The following is a 15,669-nucleotide window of genomic DNA, read 5'->3' as shown; positions in this document are numbered from 1 at the left end:
GCAATTAGCCTGCAGCAATCCGTAACTCCAGATATTTACAGAAGACCAAGGTATTCCGAGGGATACCGTAGCAAACAGGACAGTCCCTGCCCGAAACTTCTGCCAGAACCTCTTCCAGTTTTCCTGGCTCTTCACTACTCTGCCTTCTCTCACCCAGCCTCGCGCTTAGTCCCTGCTTGCCCTCTGTCGCTTCCGTTGACCCATCGATAGCAGAGGGTGCACTGGAGTCCGGAACCCTGGCATCTCAAGTACCAGATCTGCACCTAACTTGCTGCTTCTCTTTGGAGGAGGCAAAGGTGTGTGTGTGTGTGTGTGTGTGTAGCCTGGGCGTCAAAAGAGGTGTGTGTGTGTGTGTGTAGCCTGGGCGTCAAAAGACTTGGGACCTGAGGCAAAGGGGTGTGTGTGTGTGTGTGTGTGTGAGTGAAGCCTGGGCGTCAAAAGACTTGGGACCTGAGGCAAAGGGGTGTGTGTGTGTGTGTGTGTGTGTGAGTGAAGCCTGGGCGTCAAAAGACTTGGGACCTGAGGCAAAGGTGTGTGTATGGGTGTGAAGCCTGGGCGTCAAAAGACTTGGGACCTGAGGCAAAGGTGTGTGTGTGTATGTGTGTGTGTGTGTGTGTGTGTGTGTGGGTGAAGCCTGGGCGTCAAAAGACGGGACCTGTCCCACCTGTCCCAAATTGGCCTGTCTTGAGGGAAGTGAGCTTTTCTAATCACTTCCTCTCAGTCAGATGAGATTTATTAAGACCCAGTCCCTTTTAGCGCCCACTATCTGTTCAGTTGGCAATCTGCCTCACTAAAGAAGCCATGCAGGAGTTCCCATTGTGGCTCAGAAGTAACGAACCATGGGGATGCGGGTTTGATCCCTGGCCTCGCTCAGTGGGTTAAGGATCCAGAGTTGCGGCGAGCTGTAGTGTAGGTCACAGATCTGGCCTGGATCCCACGTTGCTGTGGCATAGGCTGGCAGCCACAGCTCTGATTCCACCCCTAGCCTGGGAACTTCAATATGCCACACATGCAGCCCAGGGGGGAAAAAAAAAAAAAAAAAAAAAAAAAGCAGCAGTCATGCAATTTAGCAGCAAGAAAAAGTTCCTACAGATCTACTTGCTAAACAAATTGCCACACTACCTATACCAACTAGGTCTCATTTCTTCACGGCTGTTAATATTCTGATTTTATTTTATTTTATTTTATTTTATTTTATTTTATTTTTGCTATTTAAGGCCGCACGCGTGACATATGGAGGTTCCCAGACTAGGGGTCAAATCAGAGCTGTAGCCGCTGGCCTACACCATAGCCACAGCAACTCAGGATCCAAGCCTCGCCTGCAACTTAGGCCACAGCTCGCGGCAACACCAGATCCTTAACCCACTGAGCAAAGCCAGGGATTGAACCTATGTTCTCATGGATGCTAGTCAGATTCGTTTCCACTGAGCCACAAGAACTCCTCGATTTTGTTTTTTTTTAAGGGCCGCACCTGTGGCATGTGGACGATTCCAGTCTAGGAGTTGAATTGGAGCTGTAGCTGCAGGCCTATGCCACAGCCACGGCCACGGCCACAGCCAGATCCGAGCCGCATCTTCGACCTACACCACAGCTCGTGGCAATGCCGGATCCTAAACTGCGTGAGGCTAGGGATTGAACCCACATCTTCATGGATACTAGTCAGGTTCTTAACTTGCTGAGCCACAACGGGAACTCTGACATTCAGATTTTATTTTATTATTATTATTTTGTCTTTTCGTCCTTTTAGGGCCGCACCCACGGCATATGGAGGTTCCCAGGCTAGGGGTCTACTCGGAGCTGTAGCTGCTGGCCTACGCCACCCATAGACACAGCAATGCCAGATTCGAGCCGCATCTGCGGCCTACACTACAGCTCACAGCAACACCGGATCCTTAACCCACTGAGTGAGGCCAGGGATTGAACCCACAACCTCATGGTTCCTAGTCAGATTCGTCTCCACTGCGCCATGACGGGAACTCCTGAAAATCAGATTTTAAAGTAAATTACTAGAAAAACTTTTTTTTTTTTTTTTTTTTTTGTCTCTAGGGCCACACCCATGGCATGTGGAGTTTCCCAGGCCAGGGGTCCAAATCAGCTGTAGCCACCAGCCTATGCCATAGCCACAGCGGGATCCGAGCTGCATCTGCAACCTACATCACAGCTCCCAGCAATGCCAGATCCTTAACCCACTGAGCAAGGCCAGGGATCGAACCCACGTCCTCATGGATGCTAGTCGGGTTTGTTAACTGCTGAACCACAACGGGAACTCCATCGAAAAACTTTTCTGAGACCAGGCACTCCATCCTTTATAATGGATTAAACCAAAATATTTTCCTCCATACTGAAGTAGCTTCAGATATAACTATAAAGGTGATTTTAAAAACTCCAACCTCAATTATATCTCAACAAAGCTGGATGAAAAAAAAAACTAAAAACACCCACAATACCACTTCACACTTAAAAAATGAATACTTCATTAATACCAAATATACAATGTTCACATTTCCTTAATGATGTCCATTTTACATTTCCTGATTCATGATACAAACAGGGTCCAAACGCTATATTTATGTCTCTCAAATATATATATATATTTTTTTTGGTCTTTTTGCCTTTTCTTGGGCCACTCCCTTGGCATATGGAGGTTCCCAGGCTAGGGGCTGAATCGGAGCTGTAGCTGCTGGCGTACGCCAGAGCCACAACAACGTGGGATCGGAGCCGCGTCTGCAACCTACACTACAGCTCAACGGCAACGCCGGATCATTAACCCACTGAGCAAGGGCAGGGATCGAACCTGCAACCTCATGGTTTCTAGTCGGATTCGTTAACCACTGCGCCACAACGGGAACTCCTATCCTTTAATACTTAGGTTCCTACTCCATCTTCATTTATTTTATGTCTGCAGTTTATTTACTGAAGAAATCAGATCCCTTGTCCTAGAGTTTTCTCTGGATATTATTGAATTTCCACTGTATTTTTTTTTTTTTTTTTTTTTTGCCATTTGCCTCACCTGCAGCATATGGAAGTTTCCAGGCCAGGGACTGAATCCTAGCAACCTACACCATAGCTGCCGTAACACCAGTCCTCAACCACAAAGTGCCACGGCAGGAACTCCTCCACTGTGTTTTTTCACATGTTTTTCCATTCTCTTATTTCCTGCAAACTGGTAGCTGTAAGTATAGGGTTGATTGGACTTTTGCCAATACTTCACACAGGATGTTAGGGTTAAAAAAGTGAGAAGAGGAGTTCCCACTGTGGCTTGGCGGGTTAAAAACCTGACTAGTATCCATCAGGATGCGGGTTCGATCCCTGGCCTCACTCAGTGGATTAAGGATCCAGCATTGCCATAAGCTGTGGTATAGGTCACAGATGTAGCTCCGATCGGGGATTGATGTAGGCCAGCAGCTGCAGCACGATTTGACCCCTAGCTTGGGAACTTCTATATGCTGAAGGTGCAGCTCTAAAAAAAGCAAAGAAAAAAAATTTTGAGAAGAAGTCACATGTTTGGGTCTTTATAAAATAATCAAAATTGCATTTTGTTATGTATTTATTAAAGATGATCATTTATAGTTTATAAAAAAAATTGCCCTGATATACACAAAAATTTCTTGATAATGGTAATTAAAAGCAGCCATGCCTACCCCCCTTGTGTCCACACCAATACTCAATCTAGATTGGTTTAATCTTGAAGTGTAATCCGATAAGACTGAAGACCAAACATTTCAGGTCCTGGACAAGATAATAAAATACTCGTAAGCCTTCTGGATCCCTAAAATGCAAGAGAAAAAAAAAAAAAGTTTAAAAAGCTGAGAAAAACCAGCCCAAAAAAAAAAAAATTATTTAACCCAGATGATTTACGTACCAAGATATTCCTCATAGAGGTATTTATAAAATTAAAACTTTAAAAAAACCAAGTGTCCAAAAAGACAAAAAACCCTATATGCTATATATTAAAATGGAATCTTATGAATTCATTTAAAACATTAAGGTTTTTCTTAAATGGGGAAATGCTTATATTAAGTGGGGGAAAAATCAAGATTAAAGAGACAATCTCAATCACATTTTCTGTGCTATATATTTTTTAAAAGCACAAGAAAAAGACAAGAAATACTTTAAGATTAATGGCTATCTAGCTGTTCTGGGTGATTTTTCCCCTTTCTACTTTCCTATATTTCTTATATTTTCTACAATGAGTATGTGTTACTTTTGGAATCAGGAAAACTTAACAAGAAACTGTTCAAAGGAAGACAATCATGCCAAACATGTACTAAAAGTGAGCCATATCTAACCCCAAGTCATCAAAGCCCCAGAGCCAAAGAACTGGCCAAATTCTAAGGACTCTTTATGACATAAATTCATGTCACCTTTATAATTTACCCTATTGACAAAATGAAATTTTAATGCATAGTCTAAATAATTTCAAGTTTCACTAAAGTCCAGCTTTAAGATGTGCCATCTGAGTGGCCAACACTGAGCAGGGTGTTCAGGCTCATTGATTCTACAGATTATTTCCAGCACTTGCTTTTTCCTTTCCATTTCATTTTCTGTTCTGGCCAGATTCTCACCCACTCTGGCTGCTCCTGTGGTTGAACTACTACTCTGTGTTGTGTGTCTCTGAGAAGCTCTTTTTAGCCATGATTGAGAGAAACATCAAAAGCAATACAAGCAAGCCCCTGAAAATAATTTGGAGTCTCTCTCTATTGAAGGGGAACAACCCCAACTCCTTCTGTCTTAGATCTGTACCAGATGTTACCGTAACAGTCTCAATTTTGCTAATGGTTTCACATCAATCTGCTCCAAAACAGATATATCTGGATATAAAGATCATGTACACTTACTTAGATTGATTGACATCAATCAGTGAACCAATTTTTGATGTTGTGAAGGAAATGTGTTCATCCCCAATGACAATTTCAAGCTCCTGGAAACATGAAAAGAAGTCAGTCAAGGTGAATTGGATTTTTCATGAGTCACACAGGGGAAGGGTTCATCATCTGCCAAATCACACAAACTCTAATACCGACAGCTGCGTTAACAAGAACAAGTTCTGTCCGAGCACTAGACTGTACTGGGTACTGGAAACAGATAAATACTAGTCTAGCCCTTGAGCAGCTCATACTCTTAGAGGAAGTTGTTTCTGTGCGGCTCCCCCATTTGGAAAAATTTATATCATGAATCATGTATGAATCTGTTTTATAAATACTAAGAATCTAACTTTTCTGGGCAACATGGACAAGGAAAAGAACTCCAGACCCTGAGTTTGATCCCAGCTTTGTCACTTACTACCTGTGTGCACTTGAGTCTGAATTTCTAAAGCGTCAAACAGGTTCCGGAATTTTTTTTTCTTTTTTTGTCTTTTTAGGGCCGCATCCACAGCACATGGAGGTTCCCAGGCTAGAGATCTAATCAGAGCTGTTGCTGCCAGCCTACACCAGAGCCACAGCAAAGCCAGATATGAGCTGCCTCTGCGACCTACACCACAGCTCACAGCAATACCAGATCCTTAACCCACTGAGCAAGGCCAGAGATCGAACCGGCAACCTCATGGTTCCTACTCAGATACGTTTCCACTGCACCAAGACAGGAACTCCGGGTTCCATAAATTTTTTTTTCTTTTCTAGGGCCACACCCATGGCATGTGGAGGTTCCCAGGCTAGGGGTCCAATCGGAGCTATAGCCCCCAGCCTACTCAAGAGCCACAGCAACATGGGATCCAAGCCATGTCTGCGACCTACACCCCAGCTCATGGCAATGCCGGATCCTTAACCCACGGGGTGAGGCCAGGGATCAAACCCACAACCTCATGGTTCCTAGTCGGATTCGTTAACCACTGAGCCACGATGGGAACTCCATTTGTTTTTTTTTAGGTTCCATAAATTTTAAGAACCAAAGATCTCTGCCTTTGTGGGACTTACAACCTACTGACCTTTTTCTTTCTTTTTCCTTCTCATTCTTTTTGTTCTGGAGTTTTTCAATAATGAAAAGAATTCAAACAGAAGATAGAGAAAACTGAGACCAATGTTCTCAACACCCAGATTTGAAGATGTTAATACACTGTCATACCTGTGTTACAGTTTTATAGAAGTAAAACATTACAGATAGAGTTTAGACCCATTTCCCATTCCACTCTCCTTGCATCCCCACAAGCTGGGGTGTATTCATTCTGGTCTTAAAGTAGTGAATATGTTTTAAAAATTTTACAGACATGATTACACTATACATAGCTTTTGCATTTTTCATTCAACAAAGGTTTTAATTCATTTTTTATTGAGTTAACACTGGTTTATACCCTAAGTTTCATGTGTACAATATGTTTCCACTTCTGCATATACCATAGCATGCTCACACCAAAAATTTAATTTCCATCTGTCACCATTAACAAGTGGTCACCTTTACCCATTTTGCCCTCTCCTCCCTACCTCCCCCAGCCCCTTCCCTCTGGTAACCACTCCTCTGTTCTCTGCATTTATGTGTTTCTATTTGGTTTGTTCATTTAATTTGTTCTTTTTGTCTGTTTTCAACAAAACTTTTGTATATAGATCAAGTTCATTAGTTTTCAATGCTTTAGAATATTCTATGCATTTTCCTATTGAAGCAGACCTGAGTTTTCCAATCTTTGTTTCTATAAACAATGTGGCAAGACTGTTCTCCTATGCATCACTTGTACATACGTGAAAAATCTCTCTAGAAAATTCCTAAAAGTAGGTAAAAGTATTTCCAACTCTACTAGATACTACCAAATTGTTCCTTAAAATGGTTGGTACCAATGTTATTGCCACCGGTATATATGAATCCCCCTTTTCCTTTCTCATATCCTTTTAAACACTTGCTGCCCTTTTTTGGGGGGGAGGGGATTATAATGAGTCTGAAATGGTATCTCACTGTTGTCCTAATTTTCATTTTTCAAATGAAACTGTAAATATTTTCCAGGTCCATGATTGTCCATTTATAACCTTTACACATTCTGCCACTGGTTTATCTTTTTATTAATTTGCAGTTCTTTATATATCCTGGATTGAAACCCTTTGCCAGTTTTGTTTTGCAAATATCTTCTGCTAGCCTGTGGCTTATTTTTTAACTTTATCTCAATGTTTTTAGATAAAAAGTTTAAATTTAAGGAAGTCAAATCTACCAATCTTTCCCCTTGCGGATTTTAGATTTTAGAAAAGTTCTCTACCCAGAAATAATAAAAGACAGTCTAGGAGTTCTCTTGTGGCGCAATGGGTTAAGGATCTGGCACAGACACTACAGTGACTCGGTTTGATCTCTGGCCTGAGAATTTCCACCTGCCCCAGACGCAGGAAAAAAAAAAAGATAGTCTATATTTTTGGCTAGGTTCTAAAATCTTCCTTCATTTCTTTTCTTTTCTTCTCTAATGGCTGCACCTGTAGCATCTGACACTTCTCAGACCAGGGACTGAATCTGAGCCACAGCTGTGACTTACGTAGCAACTGTGGCAACACCAGATCCTTTAACTCACTGAGCCAGTCCAGGGATTGAACCGGTGCCTCTGCAGTGACCCAAGCTGCTGAAGGCAGATTCTTAACCCACTGCACCACAGAAGGAACTCCAAAATCTTACTTTATTTCTATAAATAGTCTATTAAAAAATACTCCATAAATATATTGCCAATCATCTTAGTATTTAATTCATTAAACAGTTCATCCTTATTCTATTAATTTGAAAGTCCACCTCTGTCATATGCTGTCCAAGTTCCCATTCATGAGCTAGTGTTTCTGGGCTCCCTATTCTGTCCCATTAGTTCAGGGATTAATTCCTGAGGCAATATCACCATACAAATGACTACAGTTTTACAAAAAATCTTCAAAATTATCTTGGCTACTCTTGCCCCTTTGTTCTTCCATGAATTCTAATGTTCTGTTAGGCTCTAGGAAAAAAATACTATTGTGATTTTGATTTGAATTGCAATGAATTTGTAAATTATTTTGGTGAAAATTGATATAATACTGAGTCTTCCCAACAATAAAAATGATACATATTTTTATGTCCTTCTATAAAGCTCTTCCCCTTAAGTTTTGTACACCTTGTTAAATTTACTCCCAACTTTACTTACAGCTTTTGTTGCTATTATGAATAGAATTTTGTTTTTAATTACACTATCCAGTAGGATGTTGCTGGTATATGGCAGTATGCCTTGCTCTCTTTACAGAACAGTTGTGAATGTTAAATGAATTAATACAGTTGAAAATTTTATCAATCCTAAAGCAAAATACATCCACATGGTCTTACTAAGATCTCATGGACATAATAAGTTAACTTAAGCACTGAGGATGGACTTTTTTCACTCTTCCTCAAGAGCTGTCCCATCGTTTTGAGATTAACTAGAGTAAGCTTATATGAGTTTTCATATTAACTTAATAAATATAAGTGTTATAGAGTTTTTACTATACACTGGCACTATTTTAGTCACTAGAAATATAGCAGTGGGGGAAAAAAACAGGTAAAATCCTTGTACTGAAGGAGTTTGCACATGTATGTCTATGTCTGTTGTAGTAGAGAAGAAAAAGGGATACAAGACAATTTCAGATAAAGATAAAAGCTATGCATGCTCGGGAGTTCCCGTCGTGGCTCAGCGGTTAACGAACCAGACTAGCATCCATGAGGACATGGGTTCAATCACTGGCCTCGCTCAGTGGGTTAAGGATCCAGTGTTGCCATGAGCTGTGGTGTAGGCCGGCAGCGACAGCTCTGATTGGACCCCTAGCCTGGAAGCTTCCATATGCTGCAGGTACAGCCCCCCCCCCCCAAAAAAGGCTATGAAGACAAAACCCATACTTTTTTTTTTTAATGGGGAAAGGCATTTTAGATTGAATGGACAGGCAAGACATCACTGAGGAAATGCACTTGAAACCTCAATAACAGACAGTCTGGAATAGAATATTCCAGGCAGCCTGTGGCAAACGTAAAGATCCTAAACTTGGAGTTCCCATCATGACTCAGCAGAAACAAATCTGACTAGCATCCATGTCACATGCAGAACAATAAATCTCATCTTATCTGTTAAGATTTCTGCACTGTGGACAGTTGGTAAAACACTCACCTGCCGACCTACTCGGTCAGGAGGAGGCCACAAAGCATCATCCTCTTTGGTAATTTCACTGTCATCAATTATCCTCTTTAGTTCCTCCATCACACTTTTATGTACATAAGCCTGAAAGCAAGTTAAAAAGCAGCATTTAAATTTTATCCCTAAGCAGCATTCTGACTCAGAGAGTGGTGAAAGATTAAAAAAAGACTGCTCATGAAAACTTATTTCTGGCACCTCTGTAAGTGGGAAGACCTTCCAGCTTGACCTCAGCATGCCAAGAAAGCAGGGTCAGAAGGGCCCAAATGACTACACCTCAGTCCCACACCTAGTTGTTTCTCTTTCTTGACTCATCTTGTTCAATGGACCTGCCCTTTGCCTACCTACTAAACTGACACTTAAGCCCCAAACAAAAAAATCTATAAGTACCCCTGGTTATTCTTAAGTAAATAACATACTTCTGAAAAACAGAGACATGTCATTTGCAATACATTTTACATATTAGTTCATGTTTAAAAAAACTGTGTGGATGCGGACATGTGTGGGGAACATAAAACTGAATGCTAATTATAATAGTATGAAAATATACTAACTGTTAAGACATTTTCAAATGTGGCGAAGTGACAAAAAGGAAAGAATAACTGTGATGAAGCCTTAATGGGGTAGAACTCATGCCAAAATGAAGCACATGGACTTGACAGAGACAGGCATAGGTCTGAATTCCTGCTCAATCTCTTACCAGAGGGGTAACTTTGAACAAGCCCCATAATTAATAACTGGGCCTTCACGGCCTTATCTGTAAAAGGCTATATAATACCACCCATCGCACAGGCTTAGAATAAGGGTTAAAATAACACCACAGGTGTAAAATATCTAGTGCTATGCCCGGCATCTAACATGCATTCAATGATGCTAACTGTTCTCCCATGTGCTCGGTCCCCATTCAAATGCAAATTAAAAGAGCTCTATGGAGTGCTAGGTACCAGGGAATATACCAAAACACTTTCGGTGGGAGTTCCCATTGTGGCGCAGTGGAAACAAATCTGACTAATAACCATGAGGTTGCAGGTTTAATCCCTGGCCTCGCCCAATGGGTTAACATTGGGCTAACGATTCAGTGTTGCTGTGAGCTGTGGTGTAGGTCACAGATGCAGCTCAAATCCTGCGTTGCTGTGGCTGTGGCACAGGCTGGCAGCTGTAGCTCTGATTTGACCCCTAGCCTGGGAACTTCCACATGCCACATGTACAGCCCTAAAAAAAAAAAAAAAAAAAAAATCCCAAGAAACAAAAAACACTTCAAGTGAGGGGGAGAGTAGGTTTTCTCTTTTTTGCAGATCAAGAAACTGAGACTTGGGGAGTGGGGGGATGTGCTGGGGGGTTTGGGATGAAAATGCTATAAAATTGGGTTGTGATGATCATTGTACAATTATGAATACAATAAAATTCATTAAAAAAAGAAAAGAAAAGGAAAAAAAAAAAAAAAACTCTGAGACTTAACAAATTAAACCAGGAAATATGCCCAAGGTCACACAGTCTAAGCAGCAGGTTCAGGGTTCAAACTAAGATTTGCAAGACTTCAAATGATTACCAGTAATTGATTAAGTATTGTGGAAGAAAACATAAACTACAAGAAGGTTTGAGAAAAACTTAGAAGCTGTCTACAAATATGCCCACACTTTCCTCTTCTTTATCTCTCAATAATATTCCCAGAGAGAATACAAACAAGACAAAAGGCTAAATGGTAGTGAATGAAAGGCTCTCAGAAGACTCATTACCTCTTTTCTGATCATGACATCATTTTTGTAATTGCTGTTGTTGGCATATCTCAATTTCCCTGTGAAGGGAAAAAAAACAAATTCAGTATGTAATAAAAAGATACGAATAAAGCATCATTGGCCTACCAAGACCCTCAGTTGCTTAAAATGTATCGCAACTTTCCCTTTAAAGTGTCTAACAGTTTCACTATCTATACCTTTTGTGTTTCAACAGTACTAGTCTTTCCAGTTTTTCACTTTAGGCTATTGTGGACCTAGAATGTCACCAGACTTAAGAGTAAACAAAGGATGTTGCTGCTGTCAAGTCAAACCATTGCAGCCATACCACCCTCCAAGCCCCCCATGCCTCCCATGGTGCATCCTGAGGGGATGCAGGATGGAGAAAACAGGATATTAGCCCTAATGGTTAAGGCGCTTATCAAAGAAACGATTTCAATGTGCCCAGACTCTTGCATCTTCCCATACCTAGCAAAGTCCAAGCTTCATTAGCTTGAAATGTCTAGTTTTTCTTTAATTAAAAGTAATCTTTTGATGTTCCAACTATCTTCAGTTTGTTTGTCTGGTTTTTTGCAAAAACTCCTCAATAACCTGCCTCATTCCTTATCTCTTCAGAACAGTCCCTCAAAGCTATCTAAGAACCTGTCTCCCAGGCTTAAGTCCTCAGTATGTCTGTCAAATAAAACATAACTCTCAACTTTTGAGTTTTTTTTTTTTTCCATCAACACTATTAAATAGCCTCCCAGCAAAAAATACAGCTGATAATGAATTATAATTCTTGCCAAAGGCAGCTCAGTTGTGATTAAAGAACAGACTCTTTTGTGACAGGCAAATCACATCTCTGCAGATTAATGCCCTCAGCTGAAAAACAGGAGTAACCGATAACTTACCTACAGACAGGGCCCCCTGAGGCTCAAGAGTTGTGAAAGCATTCTGAAAACTGTTAAAATGCTTTTTACGTATATAAACAAGTGACTGTGCAACACTCTATAATCTATTCCTGTGATATTATTATGCATATTTGGTATAAAAAGTCATATGTGCATCCAACAGGTTCACCTGAGTATATATGGTGGATATGAAGAAGATAAAAGGAAATAAAGGAGATAATTTTTTCCCTACAGAACAGAAGGCACACTAAAAAGAGCCACACTAATTGACGCCTCACTGTACCGTCTCTCTGCCTCAAGTTCCTCTCCTTTCAATTCATTCTCCATACAGTGGACAAAGTGATAGTTAACAGATCTGATTAGGTTACTCTAACACTTTGATACCAACAATGACTTCCCACTGCCGTCTTGATAAAACCCAAATTCCTCAACATGGGTTACTGCTACGCTGAGCCCACTTCCAGGGCCACTCCTCCAAAAGTCCTCTTGCACATAGCTGGAGTTAATCAAATTACAGCTGACCCATAAACAACCTTGGGCATAGGGCACCCAGCCTCTCTGTAGTTGAACACTGGTATAACTCAGAGCCAGCCCTCTGCATCTGCAGTTCCTCTGTATCCACGGTTCCTCATCTTGGACTCAACCAACTGTGGATCATGTAGGTCTTTCCTACTGAAAAAAATTAAGTGGACCCATGCAATCAAACCCATGTTGTTCAAGGGTCAAATGTGTTTGGTTTCTGCCTGAAACACCCCATTCACTTTTTGGGTTTCGGTCTCTTCGCTGTTAATGCTTTCTGAAAATGCCTTCTTGACTCTCTGCCTAACTCCTTCACATTACTAAAGGCTCAAACCTCCACTTCCCCATGTCATCTTATTCAAGAAGTCTTCTCTGACCTCCAGGCTGGGTTAGGTGCCTTCCTTCTGCTCCAAGGGTCCTTTCTGTGTCTTTCTACCCCAGTAGCCACTACACTGTCTTGTCTTTGTTTGCTAACAAACCTATTTCCTTCACAACCGGGGCGTGTCAGTTCATTTTTGTGCCCCCATTTAGGATAAATTTTCTGTCATCTTTGATTCCTTTTCTTTCACTGTACTGGCGCCTCCCCAAATCTATCACTTGGCAAAGTCCTACTGGTTGTGCCATCAACAGTATGCCATCACTATCACTCTAGTCCCAACCAACATCCCTTCCGTCTTAACAATTCTGCCTCCTATTAAGTAGTTTTCATTCTTACCCATTCTGCACCTAATAACTACAAAACTTTTTCAAGAACATATTACATCTCTCCTCTGCTTAAAACTTTCAAATTGCTTCCTGCTGCACTTAGAACAAAAATCCCAACTCTACCACACCCTATAAAGACTATATGGTGTGACCCTTGCCTGTTTATCAGGCTACTTACTATTCTCTCCAGAGCTCACTACTCTTCAGCCACACTGGCCACCTGAAACATGTTTAGTTCATCCCTGCCTTATGGCCTTGATACTTGTTTCTCCCTCTGCCTAGAATGCTCTTCTACCTGAGAGTCACAAGGCTGGCTCCTTCTTGTCAATCAGAACTCAGTTCATATATCTGCTCTTCAGAGAGTTCGCCTATGGCCACCCTTTCTAAATGCAGTCCACCAGCAATTATACCATCACTTTGTTTTCTGACCACTCATCACTATCTGGAATCTTCTTTTTTTGTTGCTTTTTGTTTGTTTGTTGTTTACAGATCTCCCAGCACGGGAATCTAAGTTCCATGAGACGGGAAGTGTTCACTCTTGTATCCCAGATGGTGGAACAGAGCCTGGCACAAGGTAGGCGCTCAAGGAACGTTTACTGAATGAATCATTGTGGTCAGAAATGTCACTAAACAGAAGATTCTGAACACGAAAAGAACCAGTGGGGAAGACACAGTATCGTTCCTTCCAAATCGGCGCCTCACAGCCATCAGTCTCTTCCTCCTCCAGTTCCTCGCACACTCCTCCCACTCGCCCGTCCCCAGGCCTACACCTCGCTCCCGTCAGGCCGGACGCTTTTCTCACCGTCGGGTCGAAACTCAAACTCCAGGAATTCGTGGCCGAATTTGCCCTTGTGACCCACGTAGTAACGCAGATAGAAGTCACTTTCCATGGCTCGCAAAAGGTATCCGAGACCGAACTTTAAGAGCAAACCGCACCTCTGCCGTAGGCGCCCGACACTGACGTAGACAACGGCGCGCGGAAGTGACGCCAGACAACTCCGCCTCCGGGCGTAGAGCGACCCCTCCCGACCCGCGGGCCAAGTAGGCTCCGCCCCTCCTGGCGGAACGAAGCCCTTCCCCACGGAGGCGGGATTGGTGTAGCCCCGCCCCCTCAGCCGGGGAGGGAGGGAGGTTGAGGTTTGTAAGCCTGCGTCCTTCTGGGCCTGCGGTCCAAGGGGTTCTAGAGCTTGGTAGGAGGACGAACGTGGTCTGGAGTCCGCGTTTTAAGACCAAGGGCTTACACTCCAAGTCCTGCGTCCTCTGAACCTCCACCTTCCTTCAGGACACCTGTCTGTGTGAGTGGGACAAAGCCCTTTACTCTCTCTGGGCCAACAGTAAAATAGGGTTATAGGACCCAAAACTCATAGAACGCCCCGCACTACGCTGCATGTGTCTAACGTTGGCTCAACTGAACCCTGCTGTTTAAGGACCAGTTCAAGAAACCTTTCTCCGTGACGCTTTCCCTGAATCCACAGTGGAGCTTGCCATTTCCCTGTAACAAACTCGCCTGCACTTATCTCTTTCAAGCTTTTATTTCTTCCTTTGCTTTTCTACCTCTCTGGTCTTTAGAAGAGATGCTTTGAGTAGGAGTTAACTATTTAATCGCCCATTCCCCAGTCATCCAAAGGGTGGTGGTGAAATGACCTATATAGCATTCTAGAAAAACAACTCTGGCTTCAATATTGTAGACTGGATTGGAAAATGAGAAGATCAGAAGTATGAAATTCATAGGCAAAAGAGAACAAGACGTAGCTAGAGCGGTAGGGGGGAAACCAGGTGTATAGCATCCTGTAAGCCAAAATAAGAGTATTTCAAGAACGGAATGCCAACAGTGTTACATACTGCTTCCAGGTCAAGGAATATAAGGACTGAAAATATCTGCAAGGTTTATAATTAAGAAGGTCCTGGGTGACCTTGGTAAAAGCAGCCTCACTGGCATGGGAGTGAGAGGCAGAGTGGAAATACTGGGATACAGGTAGGCGAAATTTGTTGTGGAAACACAGATGGTTACCATATCTTATGAGTCAGGTCTGAGTCAGGGAGAATAGAGAAGGCTTCGGAAGTGGAATACTCAAGGACAAATAGGAATTAGCCAGAGGAGGCAGAGAAGGAAAATGTAGGCAGAGAACGCCACATGCGCATGAGCACTGCATGTGCGACACGTACTTTGGGGGGCACTAAAACATAAGTGTCAACTTTGGGCAGTTCCTTCACCCGTTTCCTCATCTCTAAAATTCAAACAATAATATTGATCCTCCACACCCCCCTCATTGAAGCATCACAATGAAACAGTACTTCCAGATTTTAAAAAATGAATTTAATCTCTAGAAAGAGTGCATTTATTTTACAAACGTCCACATTTGGTTTTTAGTTCATCAAGATGATGTAAGTCAACTAGTGAGATGCAGCACATCACCCTTTGCCTCTGGAAGAGAAACCAGACTCCAAAGGGGACCGAGTACAGAAGCTAACGGAACTTGGAAGGACAAGACAAAAAGCAGAAATGGTTAGGGGGACCCCACATTCTAACATGCCTGTTACATCAAATACAGTCAAATGTGGTCCTTGAGGGGTGCTGGGGTGGATACAAACAAGGAAAATTTTGTCTGGGTACAATGTGATGGAGTTTACAAACCAGTACTTTACCCCACATCAACAACAGCCTGAAGAGAACAAAATGCTATTTTAAAACACATGGTTTGTACAGGTATTTGTTTTATCTTGTAATTTTTGTAAA

General features: G+C 42.2%; 1 protein-coding gene across 1 annotated transcript; it reads right to left on the bottom strand.

Annotated features, from left to right (window-relative positions):
* MAGOH (mago homolog, exon junction complex core component) lies at window positions 3,504-14,319 on the bottom strand. Its single transcript, XM_003127999.5, has 5 exons — window positions 13,735-14,319; window positions 10,822-10,880; window positions 9,062-9,172; window positions 4,839-4,921; window positions 3,504-3,769 (listed from the first exon to the last, which is right to left on the bottom strand). Exons 1-5 carry the CDS (start codon window positions 13,820-13,822, stop codon window positions 3,670-3,672), a joined length of 441 nt encoding a protein of 146 aa, XP_003128047.2. The 5' UTR covers window positions 13,823-14,319; the 3' UTR covers window positions 3,504-3,669.

Source organism: Sus scrofa, chromosome 6 (genome assembly GCF_000003025.6).
Source record: "Sus scrofa isolate TJ Tabasco breed Duroc chromosome 6, Sscrofa11.1, whole genome shotgun sequence".
NCBI lineage: Eukaryota > Metazoa > Chordata > Mammalia > Artiodactyla > Suidae > Sus > Sus scrofa.
This window is presented reverse-complemented; position numbering and strand designations above follow the sequence as displayed.